This window comes from Petromyzon marinus, chromosome 9 (genome assembly GCF_048934315.1).
Source record: "Petromyzon marinus isolate PM22_M1 ecotype Great Lakes invasive population chromosome 9, UKy_Petmar_22M1.pri1.0, whole genome shotgun sequence".
Taxonomy (NCBI): domain Eukaryota; kingdom Metazoa; phylum Chordata; class Hyperoartia; order Petromyzontiformes; family Petromyzontidae; genus Petromyzon; species Petromyzon marinus.
Genome location: NC_133675.1, coordinates 11,244,447 through 11,267,166, shown reverse-complemented (window position 1 = coordinate 11,267,166; position 22,720 = coordinate 11,244,447). Strand labels below are relative to the sequence as shown.

Below are 22,720 nucleotides of genomic sequence, written 5' to 3'. Positions count from 1 at the left end.
GTTTCATCAGCACATTGGCGCTGGGTTTGCCAGATGTTACAGTAAATAGCGCTCCGTGAAAAGTGTGCCCCTCAAAAGTGTACAAAGCTAATAATACGGTCATCATTAGTTATTTATTTTCCCACGATTCTCAACCACAACGCACACGAACCACAACGAAGTTTGACTGTCATTGTGGTGACCGGACCCCCAAACATCAAAGTGCAGAGATCTTGAATGTGATACCTGGTAACCCAGCACTTGTCGTTTAATAATCCTGATTCCGCTGATTGAGAACAAGAGTAAGAGCCAGTCCTGAGTTTACTTGTTTAAACAAATGCTGCTGTGAAGCACTGGTGTGAAAGTCCCTTATGCTGATAGATATTTGTATTTCACATGCAAATATCTGTCTTTCTGTCTGTTAATTATTAAGCCCATTCGTCAATTCACTGCTGTAAAAAGGCCTCCCCATGCCGTGTCGGTCTTGAGCATACTTCACCACTCTGGCCATTATGGGTTGGTGAAGGAGTGGCCCAGGACCGGTGTCAGATTGTACTTCCCACTCTTGTTCGCCATAGCCAGGAATTGAACTCAAATTGATGGGTTCAGCGCACAGCAAGATGGCTGTTTAGGCGCCTGCAGCACCACCTCGCCAAATATTTTGAGCCACCTGCCGCCACCGCTTATTTCAGTATCCAACAATTAGTCCTAGGCATTGAGGCACGGTGCCCACCTCGGGAGTGAGGGGTTAACTTCCTCGCCTGGTATGCAGGAGATCGCGGGTTCGATCCCGATCCTGACGCCTGTATATTTGGAGTTTGCTGTGGCTCAGTGGGCCTTACCTGGTAAAATAAAAAATATAGATTTGAAGTTTTCGTGACTGCAGGGATCCATACTCTTTGGTTGTTTCAGTAAAGTCACGAAAGAGCCAAAAAGTATAAAAAAAAAGTTTAGTTTCACTTGCTTATAGCACTGGCACTAAGATCATTGAATAAAGTTGGATCTCATGTACGCGCTATGTGCTGAACTGGCACTAAGATTATTGAATAAAGTTGGATCTCATGGAAGGAGCATGCGCTAAAGTGTGTGTGTGTGTCCATGACGAGGCCAAGGATAAAGGCATGAGACAAGGAGGGACTCTTGGCCGTAGTCTGCCAACGTGGAAATGTGCAGGGAGTCGTGACTCTTTAACCGAGAGAGCAATTACCAACCTCACGGAAGAGTTGTCTTTTCATTACCAGAGGAGCAATGTACCACATTCCATCCTTATTCCATCTTAACCATTCTACATCAGTTTGTCATAAATAGGTTTATCGTTTGCCAATTATTTCTACGGCATGTGCACAATAAATAGGCTGCAAAAGGTCATGGAGAAAACCAACTCAAAAAAAATGTTGCTATTTAATTAGGCTGGCCAAATTACAGCGCCATACTTTTAACTCGAACGTATCAATAACTCGTCTTACAGGTATAGTGGAGATTCAGGGGAGTTTGTGTAAGTTTAAACGTATAACTCGGAGTGCTCAACAAAGGCGATGCATACCATAACTTTCCAAAGCACTCACCCTGTAGTTTCCCTCCACATTCTGAAGGCTGAATTCGGTGTAATTTGCTGCTCTTCTTATGTTACCCCTTAAATAACGCTCCCCCCCGTCTTATTGTTGCCAGTGAGTCCGGCTTGGTCCCCAGTGACGTCCAGCATTCGGCATGGCCATGCTCCAGGCTCTGCTTCTCTTCTCGGCTGAGTCCACGTCCCCTGCCTCTCCACCGCCGCTGCTCTCCGACCGCCGGCAAGGCGTGCGGCAGCCTCCACCTCCACGTACACCGCCAGCACAGACGCAGTCCCGGGCTTGGCCACCGCCACCGGCCGCGCCCCTGCGAACCTCGGCCTCCGATCCCAGCCTCGCGCAAAGCGCCGCCGCCGCCGCCGCTAGCGCCGGGGCCGGCTGCGGCGTTGGCAACATGGGCAGCGTGAGCAGCCTGATCTCGGGCGGCGGCGGCGGCGGCGGCGGAGGCGGCGGCGGCGGACCTCAGCACGCCGGAGCAAAGGGCCTGCGCAGCAACGCGGGCCGTGCGCCGCACCTCAAGCAGGGTCTGCTGCAGCGCAACGGGCTGCTCAAGAAGGGCTTCTCCTCCAAGGAGTCGGTGGCGAACCTGCTGAGCGAGGAGCGCGTCGCGGCCGCCAAGCCGGCCGTGGCTCGGCTCATCAAGGACGAGCGGTCGGCAGCCGAGAGGCTGGGCGGCGCCAACGGACTCGGGCAGGGCGAGTACGTGCAGCTCAACAGCGGCAGCCTTAGGGGCGACGAGAGGGGCGCGATGGAGCCTGCCGACGGCAGCGCGGGCGGCGGCGGTGGCGGAGTGCAGGTGGCCGGCGTGCCGCTCATCAAGGACATACGGGGGCCTCCGCCCAAGATCGTGCCCATCTCCGGGAGGCTGGAAAAGGTGAGCAGAGAAGTCAATGCGTTATCACAACAGGGAGTTTAGAAAGATACGTGTATTCATCTTTGCCCTGCCTTTAAAGCAGGGTTCTTCAACTGGGCGGCCGGCAGGTCAGATGTGGCCTGTGAAGGCTATTTATTGGGAGTGGCCAACCAAACTGTGACCCAGCAAGAGATTTGGCTCGCAGGTGGACGGAGATATACGGATATTAAAAATAGAAAACAATAGATATAGATGAGAGAGCTGTATACAAGAGATACAGATTTAACAAGAGATCTGATAGACCTGAAGACACGGGCATAGATTAGTAGGCACATGTACACGATGCCAGCACATTGCAATCTTATTATGTGGCCCACCATAAAATATCGTTTTAGAACCCTGCTTTAAAGAATAAATAGGGTTAGCCATTGACATTCACTACAAATTGATATTTTCACATTGCGGTGTGGGAAATCAAAAGTGACATTCGTAACATGTGAATGGAATTTTATGAGACCTCCTTTGCCAGAAACAAGATATAGGAGTAGGTTTTACCCTTTTAACTGGCACAAAAACTGACACCTTTATTCAAGGCATCATGTTTGCAATAACCACAACACAAGCAGTCAAAATGCAAACAAAAATACAACTCTGATAATAATATGCAAGGGTAAAACCTATTCCTATATCTTGTTTCTGGCAAAGGAGGTCTCATAATGTAAATGCTCACCCCGAGCCCTCAATACTCTGATAGTGCGCTGTTTTTGAGTTGTACGCCTTTTGGCGTCTTCTGGTCCAACACCAATGGAGACTAGGCTCTAAGAAAAGCTGTCTCGGGTGTGGACCAATCAAATTCAAGGACAGTGCATATTATTATCAGAGTTGTCTTTTTTGTTTGCATTTTGACTGCTTGTGTTGTGGTTATTGCAAACATGATGGCTTGAATAAAGGTGTCAGTTTTTGTGCCAGTTAAAAGGGTAAAACCTATTCCTATATGTGAATGGAAGTTTAATTATATTTTAGCAGTGCGCAATTATCTACACGTGTGAGCGGGATGTTCGCTGTGGTGTGCTGCACTTCTTCGTGCCTTCTTATGCATCATTTAAATTTCCTTTATCATCGCAAGTTGTTTTTTATGCTGCTGCCTCTTTGTCTGTACAAATGCCTCATGACGCCCTTGAAAAGGTGGCACAACACAAAGCTGTTTTACTCCTTGTACTGCGTAAAAACGACATAAATTAAATTTTAAAAATGTGTGAACAAGTATATATTTGAACAAGGTGGCTGTTCAGGACGGCTTGCGAGGTTTCTCCCGCTGCTCTTAGATTTTTTTGACAAGTCGCTTCAGTTTGACTGAGCCTTTTGGCGTTTATACTGACTGACATCCTAAACATGATCTGGTATGATATAGGCAACTCTCAATGTTCCACGGTTGTTAAATGCATTAGTTGTGAAGGTATTTATTTTCTCTTATCTTGAACGGTTTATTACTCGGAGTTGTATCATACTTTATTTGAAAACAAGTTTTGCTGGCTGGCTAGCCCACAGGCGGGCAAGTGCACGGCGGTGACATCACCTACGTCACACAGCCTTGAAACGTTTCGATTTAAAGCTTTTGAGACTGCAGGGATTCATATTCTTGGTTCTTTCGGTAAAATCACGTAGAAGGGAAATAATAAAATAATGAAAATAAAACATATAATAAATGTTTTATTTTATTACTTTATTATTTCCCTTCTACGTGATTTTACCGAAAGAACCAAGAATATGAAGCCTTGAAACGATTCGTGTGTCACGCTGATGTCACACCTCCCACGCCAGCTGCGGCAGTGCTAGTTGTTATTATTTGTATGCTCGTGTCCATGGTTAGTGAGCTTACATTTGACGTCAACCTTAGGCGGGCAATTGTGGCACACACACCTATTGTCCAGCACTGTGGAGGCAAGGATTGGTGAATCCGCGCCACCTTCCTGTTGGCGTTGAGGCGCTAATCCCTGGCTTGCCAGGAGAGGGCAGTACAGCAGACTGCCTGTTCTGTTTGGAATTGGTGTTTCTCCCCTCGCACGCAATGGGTTTTTTTTCCGGATGCTCCAGTTTCCTCCCACATTTAAACGCAGAGGACCGCTGAGCTTCGGCTATTGCTGGCACCGGCTCATTGCCCAGGCTGCCGTCATTGCGTGTCTGTGGTTCCCTCTCGCCTCGGAGGCGTTTCATAGAGGACTGCAGAGCTTGGGCAATTCCTGGCACCGGCTCATTGCCCAGGCTGCCCTAATTGCGTGTCTGTGGTTCCGTCTCGCCTCAACGGCGTTCCCTCTCCAATGGTGTGGATGAATATCAGGATTCAGATTATATATTTACATTATATAAGATCTCTGATGTATTATATAATAAGTATCTCCTTGCAGGAAAAGCTAAAAAACCTGATGGGTGCTAAAACATGTACACTTGCTCAGAGGGGTGACAGATTTTGGGGGCCGTCCATACCATAAATGACGTCACGCACCTGGGGGGGGGGGGGTCAGACATTTGTGACGATGTGTGACGAGGGGGGGGGGGTTTGAGAAATGTGACGTCACATCAAAGTGCGCAACTTTAAATAAATATAAAAAAACACGTTCTACTTAATTAAATAGACTTTTTAATAAAATGTTTTCTCCTACAACATCAGAGTGCAGCGCCACATTAAATACGAACTACAATGACAATAGTTTAAAGCGATTTGAAGCATATTTTATTTGGGGGGGGGGGGCAGAGCTTTGTGACGTCATATTTGAGCGGGGGGGGGGGTCTGACTTTTTGTGACGCCTTGTGACGATGGGGGGGGGGGGTCAAAAACCGTCCAAATTCGCGTGACGTCATTTATGGACGGCCCCTTGAGCAAAATAACCAAGAGGTGAAGTCAACCTATCTCATTGTGTTTTGGGGTGCTTTTTCATAGGAAGTAGTTTGTTATTTAATTCTAATAGCATTTCAGAAATGTGTTTACCGAAGGCGTTAGGGTGGAGGAGTTTAAGTTCACTGTATTGTTTGTAACGAGGGCCTGCCCTAACTTGTTAAACATCCTTGTCATCTGCATAAACAAACATGAAGGTTATTTTTAGCGGGGAGAACTGTATTCTGAAAATAATAAAAACATGTTTTTTAGAAATCACCTTGACAGTTTCTGTTAAAAAGGCAGCTATGGTACATTTTGTGGTTTTCAATTTTTTGCAACAGATTCATCATTAAGGGCCTTTCCCAAACTTTTCTCCACAGACACCCCCCGCATTAACAAAACCCGAATGCACCACAACTAAGGAAGATTGCATTGGTGGTTGTAATGCATGTTAATGTACATCAAGGTTATTTAAGAATAATAGTTTACAGCCATTTTTCATGCCACTGTTGGATGTAACCCCCCCCCTCTCCCGCACATCCTTTCAAGCGTGGGGGTTGTTTGACCGACTGCACCACATCGGTCAGTGTGGGTTGGTGAGGACGGATACCCGATGCCAATTCAATTCAGATATCGCTCGTCACTGATGTTATTAGCCACGGCCGGAAATTAAACTCGGGTCCACTGAATGTATATCACAGAGTTCGAACCACTGTACCACCACCGCCCCATCCATTTTTTACTGCATGAATAAAAAACAAAGAATTGTAACGTTGCGAGCAAAACTTACATAAATATAACGTATTTAAGTCTGAAGTTTTCATACATTTTCCTGAGTAAAGATGAATAATAATAATAATACCGTGTGTTCATATTTTATAAATAAGCACAGCGTGAGCCGAGCAGGTTTTTTAAAAGTTATTTTTGGATTAAATGCAAAGGTCATTTGTCACTTTGTCTCATTATTCACCCTACGTATTGTGGACATGCACCACCAGGGTGTTCCTGGGCTGTATTGTTTAGTGAACGAAGCCACGCGTAAGCAAATTCACCTAGGTGAAGGAAACCACTGCACTTACTGTGTAAGCCCTTGTTGAAATTCTTCACGGCGTCTTCATAAATTCCATCCATCGCACGCGTTCCTTCCTCGCCTGTCAGCAGTAATTGATTGCTTACATGCAGAAACGCACGCTCGCTCATTCCATTGGCTGCGAATATACATTTCTTTGTAAAGACCACCCTGCACAGAAACGATGAAAATGTGTAAGTATTTGTAAGTACAAATATCGTAAATACAAATACTCAATTCATCGAATCGGTAACACTTTTGCTCAGAGTTATATTAACGTCATGAAGTATTACTCTTAAACACGGGCAGAAGACAACCGTCACGTTGAAAAAATGTTTCACCCCGGCTGCTTGCCAAACGTTCATCTTAATTGCAGTGGCCAAGCGGTGTTGTGGTGTTTACACTGCAGTGGAACGAGTCCCTTTGTGGGCAAAATGCGCGGTGGAGACAGCCAGTCCTGTGGGCGGTTGCAGGTGTCACCCGTCACCCAGACAATGGCCACACGCCGCCGCCTCACTGACGCGGCTTATCAATGCCGCCCACATTCCAATGAAATGACCGAATTTTCGGCCGCGGCGGTGGGGCAAGTTAAAACTCGCTTATCCGATCGGTCAGCATTCAGAAGGATCGCACGACGCCGTGACATTCATAACGGTGAGAGGCTCTAGGCAAAAAATACTTTTTAGATTAATCCACGTTTTGGCAATAACCTGCGTAGCGTGCGTGTAGCGTCTTTCCACGCAACACAAAGGTTGCTTTTGTTTTCTCTGACAGTTATTTGTTTTCGTTTCTCCGCCTTCATCCTTCGTACCTCCTCCACCCTCCCACCACCACCACCCATTTTGTTTCAGAGTGTGGAGAAGAAGCTCATCCGTCCCATCGCCCTCAAGCCGGCGGCGACAACTTTGTCTGGCGGCGGTGGCGGCGGCGGGTCCTCCCGCGGTGGTGGTGGTGGTGGCGGCGGCAGCAGCACCCAGCGGCCCTCGCAAACCTCGGGGCCTCGACCCCTCAAGGGCATCTTCCCGCTGGAGCAGGTCAAGTGCGCCGTGCCCAACTCGATCGCGCCTCCCAGCAAGTGGAGCTCCACCGAGGGCCTCTACCAGAACGTGGGCCAGCACGTGGCTGCCGCGGGACAGTGCCTCCTGTCGGACTCGGGCCGCAACTCGCTGTCCAGTCTGCCCACGTCCGTGGGGGCCGGAGTGGCCGGTGCCATCGGGCGGGTGGACGGGCTGTGCGTGGTGGGAGGGCCCGGGGGGGTGCAGCACCAGCAGCAGCACCAGCAGCAGCTACATCATCATCATCAGCACATCGTGGGGAAGATCAGTGCCTCGACGGGGCACATCGACCACATCGCGAGCGGAACGCCGCTGCAGCCACCCCCGCCTGCCACGATGATGTCCCATCACCACCACAATGGGCTCTCATCTGGCAGGAAGGCCTCGGCCGTTGAGGTTTGTGATGCACGCGACAATTCAATTTGTTTCCCACACTGTTTAATGCCTTTCTTCACTGCTCTCTGATGTGTTTTTGGGTCGTACCGCATGTTGTTTGGCATGATGTCTTACCTTTTTTTTCCCCTGCACCTGCCGAGAGCTTCAGGAACTTAATTGCTTATTTGCCCCGTTGTTGAACTTGGTTTTACGTTGTTGCATTAAATTATTTCGTTATTTTGGTGACCTGAGTCACTCTTGCAAATCGGATTATCTTTGGTCTCTTTGGTTTCCCACATGGCGAAATAACATAAAGTAAACTGTCCAAACGGCAAGCGACAAAACCCAACAACAGAATCGGGAGAGCTGTTAAGCATGGCCCTGGAAAAAAAATACGTAGCAATAAAATCACGAGCAGTATTACAATGACTGTGAACGAGCGGAGTTGGCTGTGTGATGTATTGCGCCTTGTATACTTAGCAGAATGGAAATTCAATGTTCAAAAATGTCTTATCAACTGAATACATTGTACTGCAAATCCACACCTAACACCTGACTAAATCCCATAGCTTTTCGTAGCTCGTGAGCGGAAGACACAATTGTTTCACACGTGCCTCTTGTTCCATTTGTTCGTCTATTTTTGGGGAAATTACACACATCCATGCTCGTGGATTCACGAGCGTTTCACACACACACGCACACGTACACACGCACAGAGCTGTTAAAACCACGAGGCACGTGGACCCATTCTCATGGCCGCATGATTTGTTCTCTGCGAGTCGCCTGCCGCGCGCGTCCGCTCACGCTAGCGCGCACACTTTATCCTCGCACCCCGCGCTCGCACGTGCGCTGCCACGCTCGCCCCTTCCGTGCACCTCTTCTGCTCGCTCGCTCGTCCGTTTGCCCGTCCGTTCGCTCACCCCGCTCGCATCGTGGTGTTCCCCTCCCCCCCCCCCCCACGCAGTCAGGAATGCTCAGCGGCGGCTCCACGCTGGACAGCGGCCGCGGCTCCTCCTCCAGCAGCAGCGGCGGCAAAGGGGGGGGACGGCGGCCGACGGGCACTGGCGGCAGCGAGGCGGGGGGCTCGTGCGACCAGTCGCCGTGCTCCGACGACCCGTACGACGTGGAGGAGGAGTTCCGGCGGCGGTGGACGCGGCAGGCGGGCGGCGAGGCCGGCCCGACCGTCCCCTACGCCCGCGACGACCGAGGGCCCGGGCCCTCGGAGGCTGAGCTTGCCGAGCTGAGGTACGACGCTGCACGAATGGATTGTTTGCCGTTGTTTGTTTGGTACGACTGTCTCCCGCGTTGTTGTCTCCTACAGTTGGCAAGTTTTTTACGTGTACAGAGAGAACACGAAAATGCGCAACCTCTACTGGTTGAGGCACCCTGTCACATGACCTTGCCACCATTACTTTTTCTCTATAAGCCCTTGACTGCGGGTGGTGATAGCTGCCAAGGGAAATTTTATTTTTTGAAGAATTTTTATTATTCATTTTTTCTGTCTGGTCAGTGCACCAACGGGTCCTGGGATCCTTCTATTTCACACGTAGTATATCTTTTTTTTTTATTGTGGCTCCTCTGGGCTGCAAATCTGCAAATACCAAGGGCCGAGGGCTGTCGAGGGCCAGGCTTGCTGTGCTGAGGTATGACGCGGCTGAGTATTTCCGCCCGTGTAACGATTTATATCTGGCCATTGAAGCAGTCATGAAAAATAAATTATTCAGAGAAGCCCAAAATAGCGGTCACCGAACATGCTCCGCATCCTCATCCGCCCCGTATAAAATATGGTCGGCAAGTGATCAATTAGGTGGCATGATGCAATTAAAGAAGTGATGTTCATTAAAACTTGTGCCTCGCATGTCAGTGGCTTTGGCATGGAATTCTCGTCATTCCTGATTTGTGCGGTGTTGGATTTGCTTGGACCCTTGGGGCACTTAAATAACCCACAAAAAATAACTGAACAGCTTTGTGCTGCCGCTGTCTTCACATGGAATGTGTGTAGGTAGTGGATAATTTATGGCAATGGCTGCTAAACCGAAGGTTGGTTTTCTTATCAGGGCTTATTATGAGGCTTGTTATCCAAAATAAAGACAAAGCAGAGAGGTATGATGAAGGGCCGTTGCCTGAAATGTTGACTAATGCATACTTTTTTCGTTCCTTTCAGAGCAGAGTTATTGATTAATGTTTTGACGTTTTGTTATTGTTCTGAATGCACCAAAGCCAAAGCATTATTTATGCTATATAAGCATCAGGAAATGTTGTTCATTCAGTTGTAAAGCAAAACGGTGGGGTTTATTTGGCTGTGAGCAGAATTAAGCGAAACTGAAATTGCACGTTCATTATAATTTCAGCGAAACCCCCATTCCGAGATTCTCCAGGAGTTCCAGAGAAATTGAACATCATGGACCATAAAAAAATATGGACCAGAGAACAATATTTCTTCCCAGAATACGCTTAAATTCATGCTGTCTGTTTATCGTTAACCTGTTCGTCTCTTTCTTACTCTCACACCTCTCTCATGCTGTATTTGTCTCCCTTGAAGCTTCTCTCACTCCATACATCCTTGCAATGTTTGGGTTAGATCGTGTACATATAAATGTGTCGTTAAATCCTCCACCACCCGGCACAGCCAATTAGTAATTCGTAACTAATTGGTGTGCTGAACGAGTAACTAACTGGCATGTTCTGTTTACGTGACAAACCTTAGTAATTGGCTGTGTCGGGCGGTCGCAGGTTTAACAACACTTTTATATTCACGCGTTTCTAACCCAAAAGAAAGCCTGTAATGGATCTCCTTGTAATGTATCCAGATCTCTCACTGCATATATCTGTAAGTCCAGTCTTTGCTTCTCACAGCTCGTGCCACATCTTGGTGCGATAAACGTTTTAATGGGGAAAAAAAGTCAGTTAAAAATATATTTACAATATATGGTAGAGGCAGAATTCTAAACCATGTAATGCCTGGAAAATGTTGGGAGGATGCTTGCAGCAGGAAAATGTAACATCATGCTGATAGGGATCTTTGGGGATCTCCAAAAAATGTGATGATGCAAGAAAAAAACCATGACAAATAGGAATGTTATGTCAAAGTTTGTATATTCACTGTTTCCAACGTCACTCAAGCACAATTGAAAGTACAGTCTATAATAAAGCTGGAAAATAGTGTCGCGCTCTGCATATCGAGGAAAGGTTTCATGAATCTTTATCCATCGCTGCACGAGGTTGTGTGATCACATGCAAAAAAAAATGTGCAGCAATAGTTACATCTGCTGTGAAAGGATTAAGAAAAACTCAATACTGTAGGCAGTGGTAGTGCGGGGTGGCCTGGGTTCGATTCCCGCTCGGTCAACACCGGTGGCGATTATCTAAACCGGTCCTGGGTTTCCTCTAGGTCGGCTTGGCCTCAAATGGGTACCTGGTGCAGTGTGTAAACATCGCCACTGGGGATACAAAGGCGGCAGGGCGTGGTGTTGCCTACCCCACCCCCTCGCGTGCCGTGCCGGTCTTCATAGGTGTTCGCGAACAGCACTTCACCCAAAAATCTGTTCAGGCTACATGGGGGATCGTTATCTTTGTGTATGCGTATGCGAGGTTGATTTCATTTTAATGCCACTTCTCACCCTGCTTTCATACCATGTATGAGTGTGACATTACGTAACTTGTTATATTTACATTGTTTCCCATGCACACATCTCTCTTCCTTTTAACGAGCTCACTCTGCCACCTTCTGTATATTCATGCCCTCTTCTTATTTTGTCTGTATGTTGAACTTCTTTCGCACCGTACGTAGCCAACCGTGCTAACCAGAGGTGCGGGGGAAGGACAACAAACACAAACAGTTCTAAAGAAATGAGTTTTCATTCTAGATTTAAAATGGCATAGCTGCAAGTGGCTTATTAACATCGGAAGGAAGAGCATTCCAGACGGCCGCAGAAGCGCACCTGAAAGTAATGCTATGCAGTATCCGTCTTTGTTCTATGGCTCGCCAAAAGCCGCTGTCCGTCTCAACTCAAGCGTGCTACCCTCCACCCCTCGCACGTCTACTCTGCCACCCAACACTACCGTCAACCTCATGCCCGACCATTTCTTGTCGACCCTCGCCTCCACCTCCCCCCCCGCCCCAATGCCACAATTTCCGCTCGCGGACCAGCAGGCAGGCGTACGGGGCGCGCCTGCGCCAGGCCGGGCAGAAGGCTCAGCGGGCCCAGCACATGGCGCAGCTGCAGGTGTTCCAGCTGACGCAGGAGAAGCGCCGACTGCAGGAGGAGGTGGGGCGCCTGCAGGACGAGGTGGCGCGCTTGCAGGGAAACTGCCAGACGCTGGAGAAGCACTGCTCCGCGTTCCAGCGCCAGCAGAACGAGCTGGCCCCGCGCCTGGAGGAGACCAAGTGGGAGGTGACGTGAGAGCGCGCGCGCGCAGCTGCGTCACCCGCGTTTCCCGCGCCTCCGAATTAAGCACGGTTGGCTACGTACGGTGCGCAAAGAAGTTCAGCGGAATGTACCGCTGCTGCCTACGACGTTAACGCGTCGCTGCCATCGCGTATAACGCACCGCCGCATAGGAACGGCCGCACAAGTGCGAGTGAAGAGAGAGACGCCACTTCTCCGGGCGTGCTCGGTGCGAATCCTGTCACGTGTGTGTGTGTGTGTATTCGCACAGATTGCTCCTCGTAATACAGACGATGAAACGTCTAAATTTTGATTTAAAGCTTTCGCGACTGCAGGGATTCATGTTCTTGGTTCTTTCGGTAAAGTCACGAAGAAGAGAAACAATAAAATAATAAAAATGTAAAACAATAAAATTCTCACGACGTTTCGACTGCAACACAAGCAATCACCGAAAGAACCAAGAAGATGAAACGTCTGTTTGACCAAATCGGCTGACATGCGCCCGATCTCACTAGACTTAAAAAGCTTGAGCAAGGTTGAATCTGGATGTTGCTTGGATCGATGGGTGACCACCGGGCACAAGACAGATTTCCGTGGCTACGTGGCAAACAGTCGAATGGAATGCAGAAAATTTCATTGTTGTACTGTACTTTTATGCTCCCCGCCTTCACCAATTTGCACTGAGCAGTGTGATGAAGTCTCGTGAAATAACCCGAGTGCCCCGCACAGTATATGTATACACAGAGTGCAGATGAACACGTAAAAGGAGAAAATGTGCCATCACCTCCAGCTGACTCCTTATTTTATATTTATAGAACACTTCAGCTCAAGTCACTTTACATAATAAAAAAGACCTGTATAAATACATTATTTAGATGGTACGGGACGTTCAAGGGATACGGAATGGGTGACCACGATAGAGGAGGGTGAGTTTGGGGTTAGGGGAGTGGATGGGGGGGGGGAGGTATTGAGGGGAAGAGAATGGACAATGGAGAAGAGGCGAGTTTTAAGCCTGAGAGGCGAGGATAATAAGATGCATTTAGCACTTCGTAGACACCACTTCTGGGTGACTCGTCCATCCGTGCAAAGGCTGGGAGTATAGGAAACATTTGCCACAAGTAATTGGCCACCCATCTTGCCCGGGCACTTTATTTGGCGATCCTGCATTGGCAGCGGTACACAAGCAAAAATGACAAAACTGCTCGAAACATTCCTCAGTAACACTGCCTTATCAAAGAACAATAATATTTTGAGGAAAGCTTATGCGGGCAAAAGCTTTGTGTCGTGCGGCAGTTGACGGCAGGATAACAGGAACGTGAACCGATTGATTTTAGGAGGAATGGATAATAGGTATACTGTAGCGATGGAAGGCGTTTAATTCACCCCAGTAGCGTGGAGACGACTGTTGTGACCACTCGCACTTTGAGTGAGTGTTGCCATCTGCTCTGCGTGGTGCTGGCCGCCCCGCACCCCCTCGTGTGCCGTGCCAGCCTTCATCGGTGCTACTCGCTTAACAGCACTTGCCCCAGAAGTCTGTTAGCGCTGTACGGAGAGGATCTTAATCTTTGTTCTTGCTCTCTCCATCCAGGACGCAATGAGTCCATCTGCGACCAGTATCCCTTAACCAGAGCATAGCTCCTTTTATGTTGCTCGGGGCCTACGTGGAGGGGAATGAGTGTCGGCAGTGTCAATATTAGTGTGGGTTTATCAGATCCAGATACAGGCAAACCCATGTGCAATGTGTACACGCGTGGGTGTGCACAGTATGATTTAATGTTTTACATTCTCTTCTCAATCATGGATATCAGAGTGTTAAGAGATGTTGCATGCCAACGTTGTAACCTATGAAAAGCTACGGTAATTGTATGGCTGTATTTCCGGGTGTGCGACAGTAAGACTACGTACGTTCTCGTGGTACAGCTTAGGTGTAAACACGTTGGAAAACCCTGACTCGTCACGTTCGTCTCTCCCCCACGCGTGTGCCCCTTTTTTTTGTCGGGTTTCGTTCGTTCCCTCATGATTTCCCCCCCTTTGTCGAATTTTAAAATTTTAATTTTCAGAGTCCTCGGTGTGTTTCTGACGACGGCGTGCCACAGGTGTGCCAGAAGTCGGGGGAGATCTCCCTGCTCAAGCAGCAGCTGAAGGAGGCCCAGGCGGAGCTGGCGGGGCGCCTCGGCGAGTTGCTCGCGGTGCGCGCGCAGGCACGTGACGCGCGCTCCGAGCTGGCCTCGCGCGACGAGCAGACGCGCGCCCTGCAGGCCCGCCTCCACGCCAAGACGGCCGAGCTCGAGGTGTGCGCCAACGAGCTGCAGCGCCGCGCCAGCGAGGCCGCGCTGCTCCGCGAGAAGCTGGCCCAAAATGAGGCACAGGCGGCCGAGCTCCGCCGCAAGCTGGCTGACGTCACCGCTGCCGCCACCACCACCGGCGGCGGCGGCGGCGGCGGCCGGGGCATTGACGACACGGACAGAAGGGTGCGCGAGGATGAGGAGGTCAACGACGACGACGACGAAGAGGGTGAGGTGGAGGAGGCCGAAAACCGCCGTGGGGAAAACAGGACCGACGGAGCGCAACCGGGGCCAGGGAAGCCACCCGTCGGCACACGGGGCCTGACGGAGCTCCCGCCCGAGGGCGACGACCGCAGCGGAAGCGCGGGGGACGGGTCGGAGGCGGAGACCCGGCTGCAGGGCCTGCGGCGCGATGTTAGCAGGATGCAGGTGGAGGTTGAGGCCCTGCGCGAGAAGCTCGGCGAGCAGGCGGGCGCGTTCGAGGAGGAGCGGCGCGTGTGGCTCGAGGAGAAGGACAAGGTGATCCGCTACCAGCGGCAGCTGCAGCAGAGCTACCTGCAGACCTTCCAGAGGAACCGCGCGCTGGAGGAGGAGGTGAGGCGCATGGCGGCCGAGCTGGAGAGCAGGGACATGGAGGAGGTGGACGCTCACAGCGAGTTTTCTTACAAGAATGCGGCGACTGCCGGCGCCGTGGTCTCCGCGGTGGCTCCGACTGAAATCTGACGGCACCGCTCGACGGCCGTGCTGCGCGGCAGGGACTTGGCGCGTTTGCTTGCGGAGCGAAGGGAGCGCCAGACAGACAATCGACCAGTCGCCATCTCTGCCCCTGAGAAATGTGCACCACGAAGAATGGAGCCTTAATTAATGATTGATTTCTATTGACCTTACGGCAAAGAGCAGAATGTTGTCACACCAAAACCAGTTTTCTTTTTAACACTACAAAATATTTACATTGCAAAGTCCGTGAGATGACTATTTAATTCAACTTCCTGGTAAACGGGATGCCCGCTGTGATGGGGGATGGAATATTCTACTCCCAAAATGCTACAGGATGGTTCATCGTGAAAATTACTTTCCTAACCCGCGTGTGTGTGTGTGTGTATCTGTCTGTCCTTGTACTTCGTTAATTCTCTGCAGTACAGTATTTATCTCTTGCCATAACCCGAGGCAATATTTATTCATCAGTGTTCGCTTGCACTTACTGTAAACAGACAGTGGAATAAGCACATCCAGTTCGGTTTGTACAAGCACATGACCGCCATTATACATGTACATATTGCAGCTCGCCGGTTTGTATATGTTGGTGATGGCTGTCAAACCCTCGCAGATGTCCTTGTGTAGGTTTGTAATGTAGCTTTTTATACGTTTAGAGGTTACGTGGACATTAATGTTTCTACTACCGTCATGACGAAAATGTGAATATTTGTGCGTGTTTTTTTTCCTCTTACGTGCTGCATGGTTGCCCCATTGCTGAATTAACGTCAAACCCGTTGTGTAAATGTGCATGTGTTCCCGCAAACGGTGTCCACGATGAACGGGACGAAGTTGTCGTCGGTGCCATATGTGCGAGTTTCCAAAGAATTCCGAATCCCCGCTTAAGACGCGCTCCGTGTTCGGCGGTTAACTGGCGAGCTATGCTCGCTCGAATACACGGCGGTCTTGTCCAATATGCTACATCCTTCCCCGCCGTACTTACGCGGCTTCGAGCGTGTTTCGTATAATCATCGACTGTCGCGGCTTAACGACCACTTGCATTTGTATGTGAAAATAATACGTTTAAAAATGCCAGTGGTGAATGTCTTTAAATGCGTTTTTAAGGCCATAATTCCCACATCCTTCAATATCGTGGTGCTGCTCATTTACAGTACCGTGGATTCAGGCTCGCGTAGTCAAAGCTCTGTAAAGACGTACACATTTTGGGTGCACTGCTATATACACTGTACGGTAAATGTTTGCATACTGTTTTTCACTCGATAGAAATTGCTTCATCACCAAAGTCCACGGGGACTCTGCATATGGACTCTATTTGGTATATACAGTACCTCATACTCAACATTTTGCAAAAGAGTCCACTCGAGGCTAACTACAGAAATTCCATAATGTGTACGTACCAAAATCTCACAGAATGTTTCCAGCTGGTGATTGTGTAAAATGTCTGTGTCATGTGATTACGGCTACTTGGGTTTTATAGTTTGGTAATTATTGGCGACTGGGTGTAAAAAACATAACACCTTTTATATGACAGTGGTTCTCAACCATTTTGGTATGGTGGCCTCCCTGATCCAGACCACCCCCCCCTCCCGTCACCACCATTCCGCCCCCTCGGCCTCAGACTCCCATAGTGCATTAGTGTTTTGTTACCACATCATGTGATGTGACGCTGACGTTCCCCGGCCACATTTACGATGCATCCTGCACGGTATCCACGCCGCAGCCTGCGCCCTCTAGGCCGCTAGGGGGTGCATCCCACAGGTTGAGAGCCACTGCCCTCAGAACTCGTATTGTTTGACCCATGTTTCAAATAGTAAATGGCAAAGACAGCAGCTGGTGTGTTATGTTAGGCTGAGCTGTAGTTTAAATGTGGGCTCAATTGTTTATCTCTCCTGTCTTGAGGCTTCCAACGTGTTGGAATATGTGTTCCCTTTTTATTTATTTAAGTATTAATATTTTAGCAATAATTAATACAAAGCAATTTGCCAATCTAATGTTACACTTCTGAGCGTTTTAAAAGTCGCCGCCTGTATTTGAATTGATCGTGGTACATGATGTTTTTCATAGTCCACAACTGTATTTTTTTTCATTTTCAATTAAGGACATTGTGTTACTGAGAATTTTTGGTCTGTATTTCCCATGTTACACATGTCCTCATGGTATACATATACACAATACAGCGTATAAAACAACAGTTTATGCAATATAAATAAAATCCCAAAAGTAGGAAACTTAACAGGATGAAAATGTCGTTAACCTAGGGGCCTGTCTTCAGTGTTGACAACTTATCGATTTTGTTGCTAGATCTAGCTACTTTTTGGGTTTCTCTCGTGGAAAGCTTGTCAAAACGACTAAGCTACAAATCTAGCGACTTCTTGGGATGAGGACATGATGCAGATTTAGGAGCGATTCCCCAAGGTGGGTATGAAGGAGTTTTCACCGGTTTACTCTGCTCAACGCTCTGTAAATTGTCTCGCGACATTGTCCGACGTCTTCGAGGTTCGCTTCGGCAACTCTCTCCGCTTTTAGGGAGTTCCCAAACGCTGCCTACGATTAGCGAGCGTCGTGCGCGCACGCGCGTACCCTGCGGTGTCGCTGCAAGAGAAATAGCGGACGAGGCTGTTGATGCTGCTGGATCGACGATAGTATTGCTATAGCGGCGGTGCTCTTCGCGTGACGGGGGGGGGGGGGGTACGAGCCTGCCAAGCATTATTGTCACACCTTTCACCGCTGCCGCCATTGTGCCCAGACTTTGTAGCCATGTTATTTTTGTACTTGGTGCTTCCATATTTGGAGCCAGGATGTCTGTGGCATGTGTACATTTGCTCTGCATGGCTGGACAGAGAGTGCTTGCGCACATAAACACCTTTTGTAAATAAACCTAAGTGAACTTAAACTCGGCGCAAGTTTCTCGTCCTCGTGGTGCATGTCGTGCGTTGCGTCTATCCCAGCTGCCGTTGTTGGCTCCGACATTATCGTCGATAAGATTCTAGACTGATTTTGAAACACCGATTCGAAGTAATTGTGTGCAATTTTTTTAAAAATATATATACATGTGTAGTTGTCTAAAGAAAAACATGCTGTCATAAACCGTGCCTTTTATTTGACGCCAGACATTCTCGTTTACGTTTGAAGACTTTTCCAAACAGGTGCTCCTGCGTCTGGATGTTTGGCCAAATTTGTTCATGACTGCTTGGCACGTGAAAGGAAACTGGAGTTTTTGAAGAAAACCCACCATGAATACAAGAGCTCCACACAGATAGATTCAATCCACAGACAGGGTAAAATCTGCAGATTGACAGAATTGCTGTCCTGCTATCATCGGGATATCTCACAGCCCCACAGCTACAACACCTGGTGTTCCCACTGATATACCAGACGAGGCCTGTTAAAATTACAGGCTAGTCCACATAGTATTATCAACTACTCATGACATGCTTTCTAAAAAAAATGAGCATGGTCAAGCATCGTTAACCCCCGTGGCTCATGTGACGTGGGGAGGCCTTAATTCAGGAATGGATTGACAAAAGGGGGGGAAAAAGGAAACTGGTTAGGAATGGCAGGGCATATATGCTGCTTTATAATTAAGTCCTCACAAATGAGACATCGCCTGTTCATCACAAAGCCAAAAAATTGGCCCATTAGTGTGGGAGGAATAGAAGTCGGGTAGAAATTAAAATCGCCATAATGTGCAGGTCTGCGTAGGTAGATTTGTGACTCATCCTAAACACGGTAATCATAGGGCCGCTGCAGGCAAGTGGAGTGTCATGGGGCCCATTTTAAAGGACAATAGCTGGGTGTTCATTATGCTTGTGACAAAGTGGGTGTGCATGCGTCTAAATCATTAAGTACTGTAGTTCGTTTTAAGACAGACTCATTATTTGTGTTAATCTTAGCCACTCGGAAGACAGCACCTCAACATGGTCAAACAATGGTGACACGGGGTTGGAGATGCCTTCTTTATCCAGCACTGCATTTTCTAAGAGCTGTAAACGATTCCTCAAGCGTTTGTGAAATGAGAGGCAACGGCGTAGGGATGCCTGCATCCAGCCGTGGTGATTATGGCTGATGATGGATGAATGTGTGGTTTTTTTAATATCAGGTGGTTGGCCACCACATTTCCCCCTTTAAATTATCCGCCGATATCGTGTAAATTTTTCACCACTCAGCAGTGCTCTCGTGCGATGTTATGTTTCCTGCCCGTCGTTAAATGGCACGCACACCCCAATTAAAAAAAAATCTAATAACAGCCTCACAATAGAGACTGCTGTGTGCTCTGCTATCAGGACCTAATGGTCACATTAACTTGCCACAAAAAAGTCCTCATTTCCTGAAAACAATTAGGGGCATTTTTGTATACAAGCCTTTCAGTCTGCCTCATAACGTTCTCATGTATAAAATGTTAGTGTGTAATTCATTGCAACCAACAGGGCCTCGTTATGAGCAGCTATCCTGCTTATGCCTCGAATTTTGCAGGATTTTGACAGAATAATAATGGAGTTTAGCTGCTGCAATATGAAAACATCTTTGCGCATCCCAGGGTCCTGAACTACCCTGTCACTTGCCTTCTTTTTAATATGTACATTTTGTCATGAAAAATTATACCTTGTGCAATATTGCTACACCCGTAGAGGTATTTTGTTCATGACATCATTCAATCTGCTAAGCAGGAAACAAGTTGACTTGGGGAGAACACGTCACTGGATGAGATGATAATACAATGTTTTAGTTTTATAGTGCATCATTCATGCAAAATACATCTCTCAAAGTTTTACATTTCGTAACGCAGGGAGGCGTGAGGAACGGCAATTGAAAGGGCATCCAGGCGGTGAGCCAACACCAACAATTGCCAAAGCTCGGTGGTTCTCTATATAATAAGATGTTTTCAACCAGTTAATGTGTTTATACACGTGGGAGGCCATCAGAACACCCGGTGAAAACCCATACATGCGAGGGGGCAATACCCTACCTCGTACAGATTGAACAGATGGGGATTAGTTCACATTTGCCCTATCCCTTTTTCCTGGCAAGACAGAGCGTGGCACTGCAACAGCCATGAAAAGGAAGTTTCACAACATTTGTGTGATCCACCGAGCCTGACATCATTCAGACCGCTAAGTTAAAGTAAGTGGACTTGGGCCGAACACGTCGCTAGAATAGATGATGGTCGATCGTCAAAGATTGGTGACCATAGTGGCAAAGTAATGGAACGGAGCTGAGAGGACGATGAAAGCAACTCGCGTGCAGCTGCCAGGTGGATTGTTACATCACAGGATCGTGAGAGATGGTGGTGGCTTTGGGGGAGGCCTTCAGAAATAGACTGCCCATGGCTGATAATGATGATGAGCACTTATTATGGAGCATTACTGCATAAGCTTTGGAAATTCTGGAGATGTTGGTTGGAATATCACAACAAATCTGAGGTTTGAGGTAAGTCGTTCATGTTAAAACAATCTCAATGCACATAATATAGTGTCAATTATTTTACGTCTATACCAAATTGCTTCGCATTACGTTATACGGTATTTACGCTTCCTCTTTAAAGTACATTGGTTCTTTGAGTAATAATACAGAATTTAATGCAACAAAAATTTTCTTTTGGTCCATGCTTCCACTTTACATCACCACCTATGAATGAGCCTTGTAACAGTTTTTTTTCTGTAGGACCCTTATACATACTCAAACACAGTAAGCAATATATCACAAAGCGGGGAATAGAGACACACTCGAGCCTCTTGCTGGGGGAAAATACAATTATGTTGAAAATAAAGGAATGAATACACAGGAGCCTTTACTATATCATGAAATGTAATCAGAAACTGTGGAGAGAGAAAAAGAGAGAGAGAAAAAACCCCACCACACTTTCGTCCATTACTTTAAGTGGTTCTAATCTGTCACTCGGCGATTGCCGCCAGATAAATGTGGGACCCATCATTCTCATCACGTGCATAATTCTAACGGAGCCCGTATATCTCGACTAAGTAACGTTCAGTGTGTCGAGTGCCTCGTCTCTCACATCTCTCTCTCTCTCTCCGCGACCTCGACCATTTACGTGACACGATGCTAAGTGCGTCCCAACTCAAACAGGGGGGGGGGATTTTTAATGTAACGATTGACCCCCCCCCCCCCGCAACTCGGGCAGTGAAGTCTCGCCGCACACCGCACCGCCGAAAGGGAAGAAAGGTTGCAGTGCCGCTCGAGAATGGGAATCGAGGGGATAGGTGGGGGGCAATTACCCCCCCCCCCCCCACAGCTCTTTAGACAGGGGAGGCGCGGTATGGTCCCATGCCCCTTCCATTGCACTGTGTGAACAAAAATAAATGTTCCTGGGTAGTAAGTGTTATTTCCTAATTGCTTTTGCCTCAAAAGTACATAAAATGGCTATTATTCCCCCAAAACTTTAATTTTGTGACCAGGAGAGTGATATTTTGAAATGCCCCTATTTTCAATGAGAAAACATGTGCATGTGTCTTTCGTTCACGTAAAGTCCTGGTCACAAAAGCAACGTTTGTGGGTAATAATAGCCATTTTCTAAACTTTTTAGGCATAAGCAATAAAAAAAAATAACACTTAGTACCCAAGAACAAAAATTGTGTTACAGAGCGTTATCAATCGCGTCATGGGCCTTCTCGGTTACTCAACGCCGGTCCCCGTGGCCACTTTCCTCCTCGGTTTCAAAAATTGTTCCCACAGCTCTCTGTTGTTTCACGGGGGTGGGGGCATTCTCATGTGCGAACTCGGGGGTGTAACCATGCACTGCCCTATGTATTGATTCCTGAGCTCGCGGTGCATGCAATGCAATGCCATGTGTAGGAATCAAACGTTTTTAATATTCTTACATGTTATACGTAATGGACTCATGTCACCCCCTGCGGCCGCTCCAGGCACTACTTATTAACACAGTTGAATTTGTCAATTCGTAGCTGAATGAAGGCCTCCCTGTGCCATCTCGGTCATGGGGGAGTTATCTTCACCACACGTCACATTGTCCAGCGTGGGTTTTTGAAGGAGGCGGTGGTGGAGTAAAAGTCCATGATGAGTTCACTTGCTGCTGAGGTTTGTTCGTGAACCGCTGCACCAATGCTCCCATTCTGTATCTGAATTTGTTTAACGAGTGATGGCACAAGGTAATAACCCAATTACATTTAATGCGCGTTACCTAACACATGAAATCCATTGCGAATCATATTGGTTGTCAAAACCTACGTGCCGAATTGAAGGTATGTTGCCATACCCATGTAATATCGTGTGTATGCAGTATTCCTGTGACCAATTCACCCGAAATGTGTCCCATCTTGTTCGAAGCTGAGCACGGTTGAACCTGCGTCGTGCTTAGATGGATGACCACCGTGCATAACAGGTGGCTGCATGGCTATACGGTGGTCAGCAAAGGGCAGTGCAGCAAAATACATTGTCAAAGTGGACTCCTATGTTCCCTTCACCAACATGCACTAACCAGCATGTTTATGAAGTGGATGATGAACTGCACAGCTACATGTAGCTGTACATGCAGCTACATGACCGTAATTCACAACTTCAGCTGATGACAAGGCATGATCTGGG

The 22,720-nt window shown here is 48.0% G+C and overlaps 1 protein-coding gene across 6 annotated transcripts in view; it reads left to right on the top strand.

Moving 5' to 3' along the window:
• The window catches only part of LZTS2 (leucine zipper tumor suppressor 2), a 71,701-nt gene extending 53,643 nt beyond the window's left edge, over positions 1-18,058 (top strand). For 4 of the 6 annotated variants that reach the window (XM_032950486.2, XM_032950490.2, XM_032950488.2 and 1 more), the window contains exons 2-6: positions 1,648-2,421; positions 7,196-7,795; positions 8,739-9,019; positions 11,925-12,168; positions 14,222-18,058. In XM_032950486.2, the coding sequence (XP_032806377.1) occupies positions 1,687-2,421; positions 7,196-7,795; positions 8,739-9,019; positions 11,925-12,168; positions 14,222-15,169 (2,808 nt within the window). In that variant the 5' untranslated portion in view covers positions 1,648-1,686 and the 3' untranslated portion in view covers positions 15,170-18,058. The remainder of the gene's footprint in view (positions 1-1,647; positions 2,422-7,195; positions 7,796-8,738; positions 9,020-11,924; positions 12,169-14,221) is intronic. The other 2 variants (XM_032950492.2, XM_032950493.2) reach the window with 2 other exon arrangements.
• Positions 18,059-22,720: the final 4,662 nt, after the last annotated feature.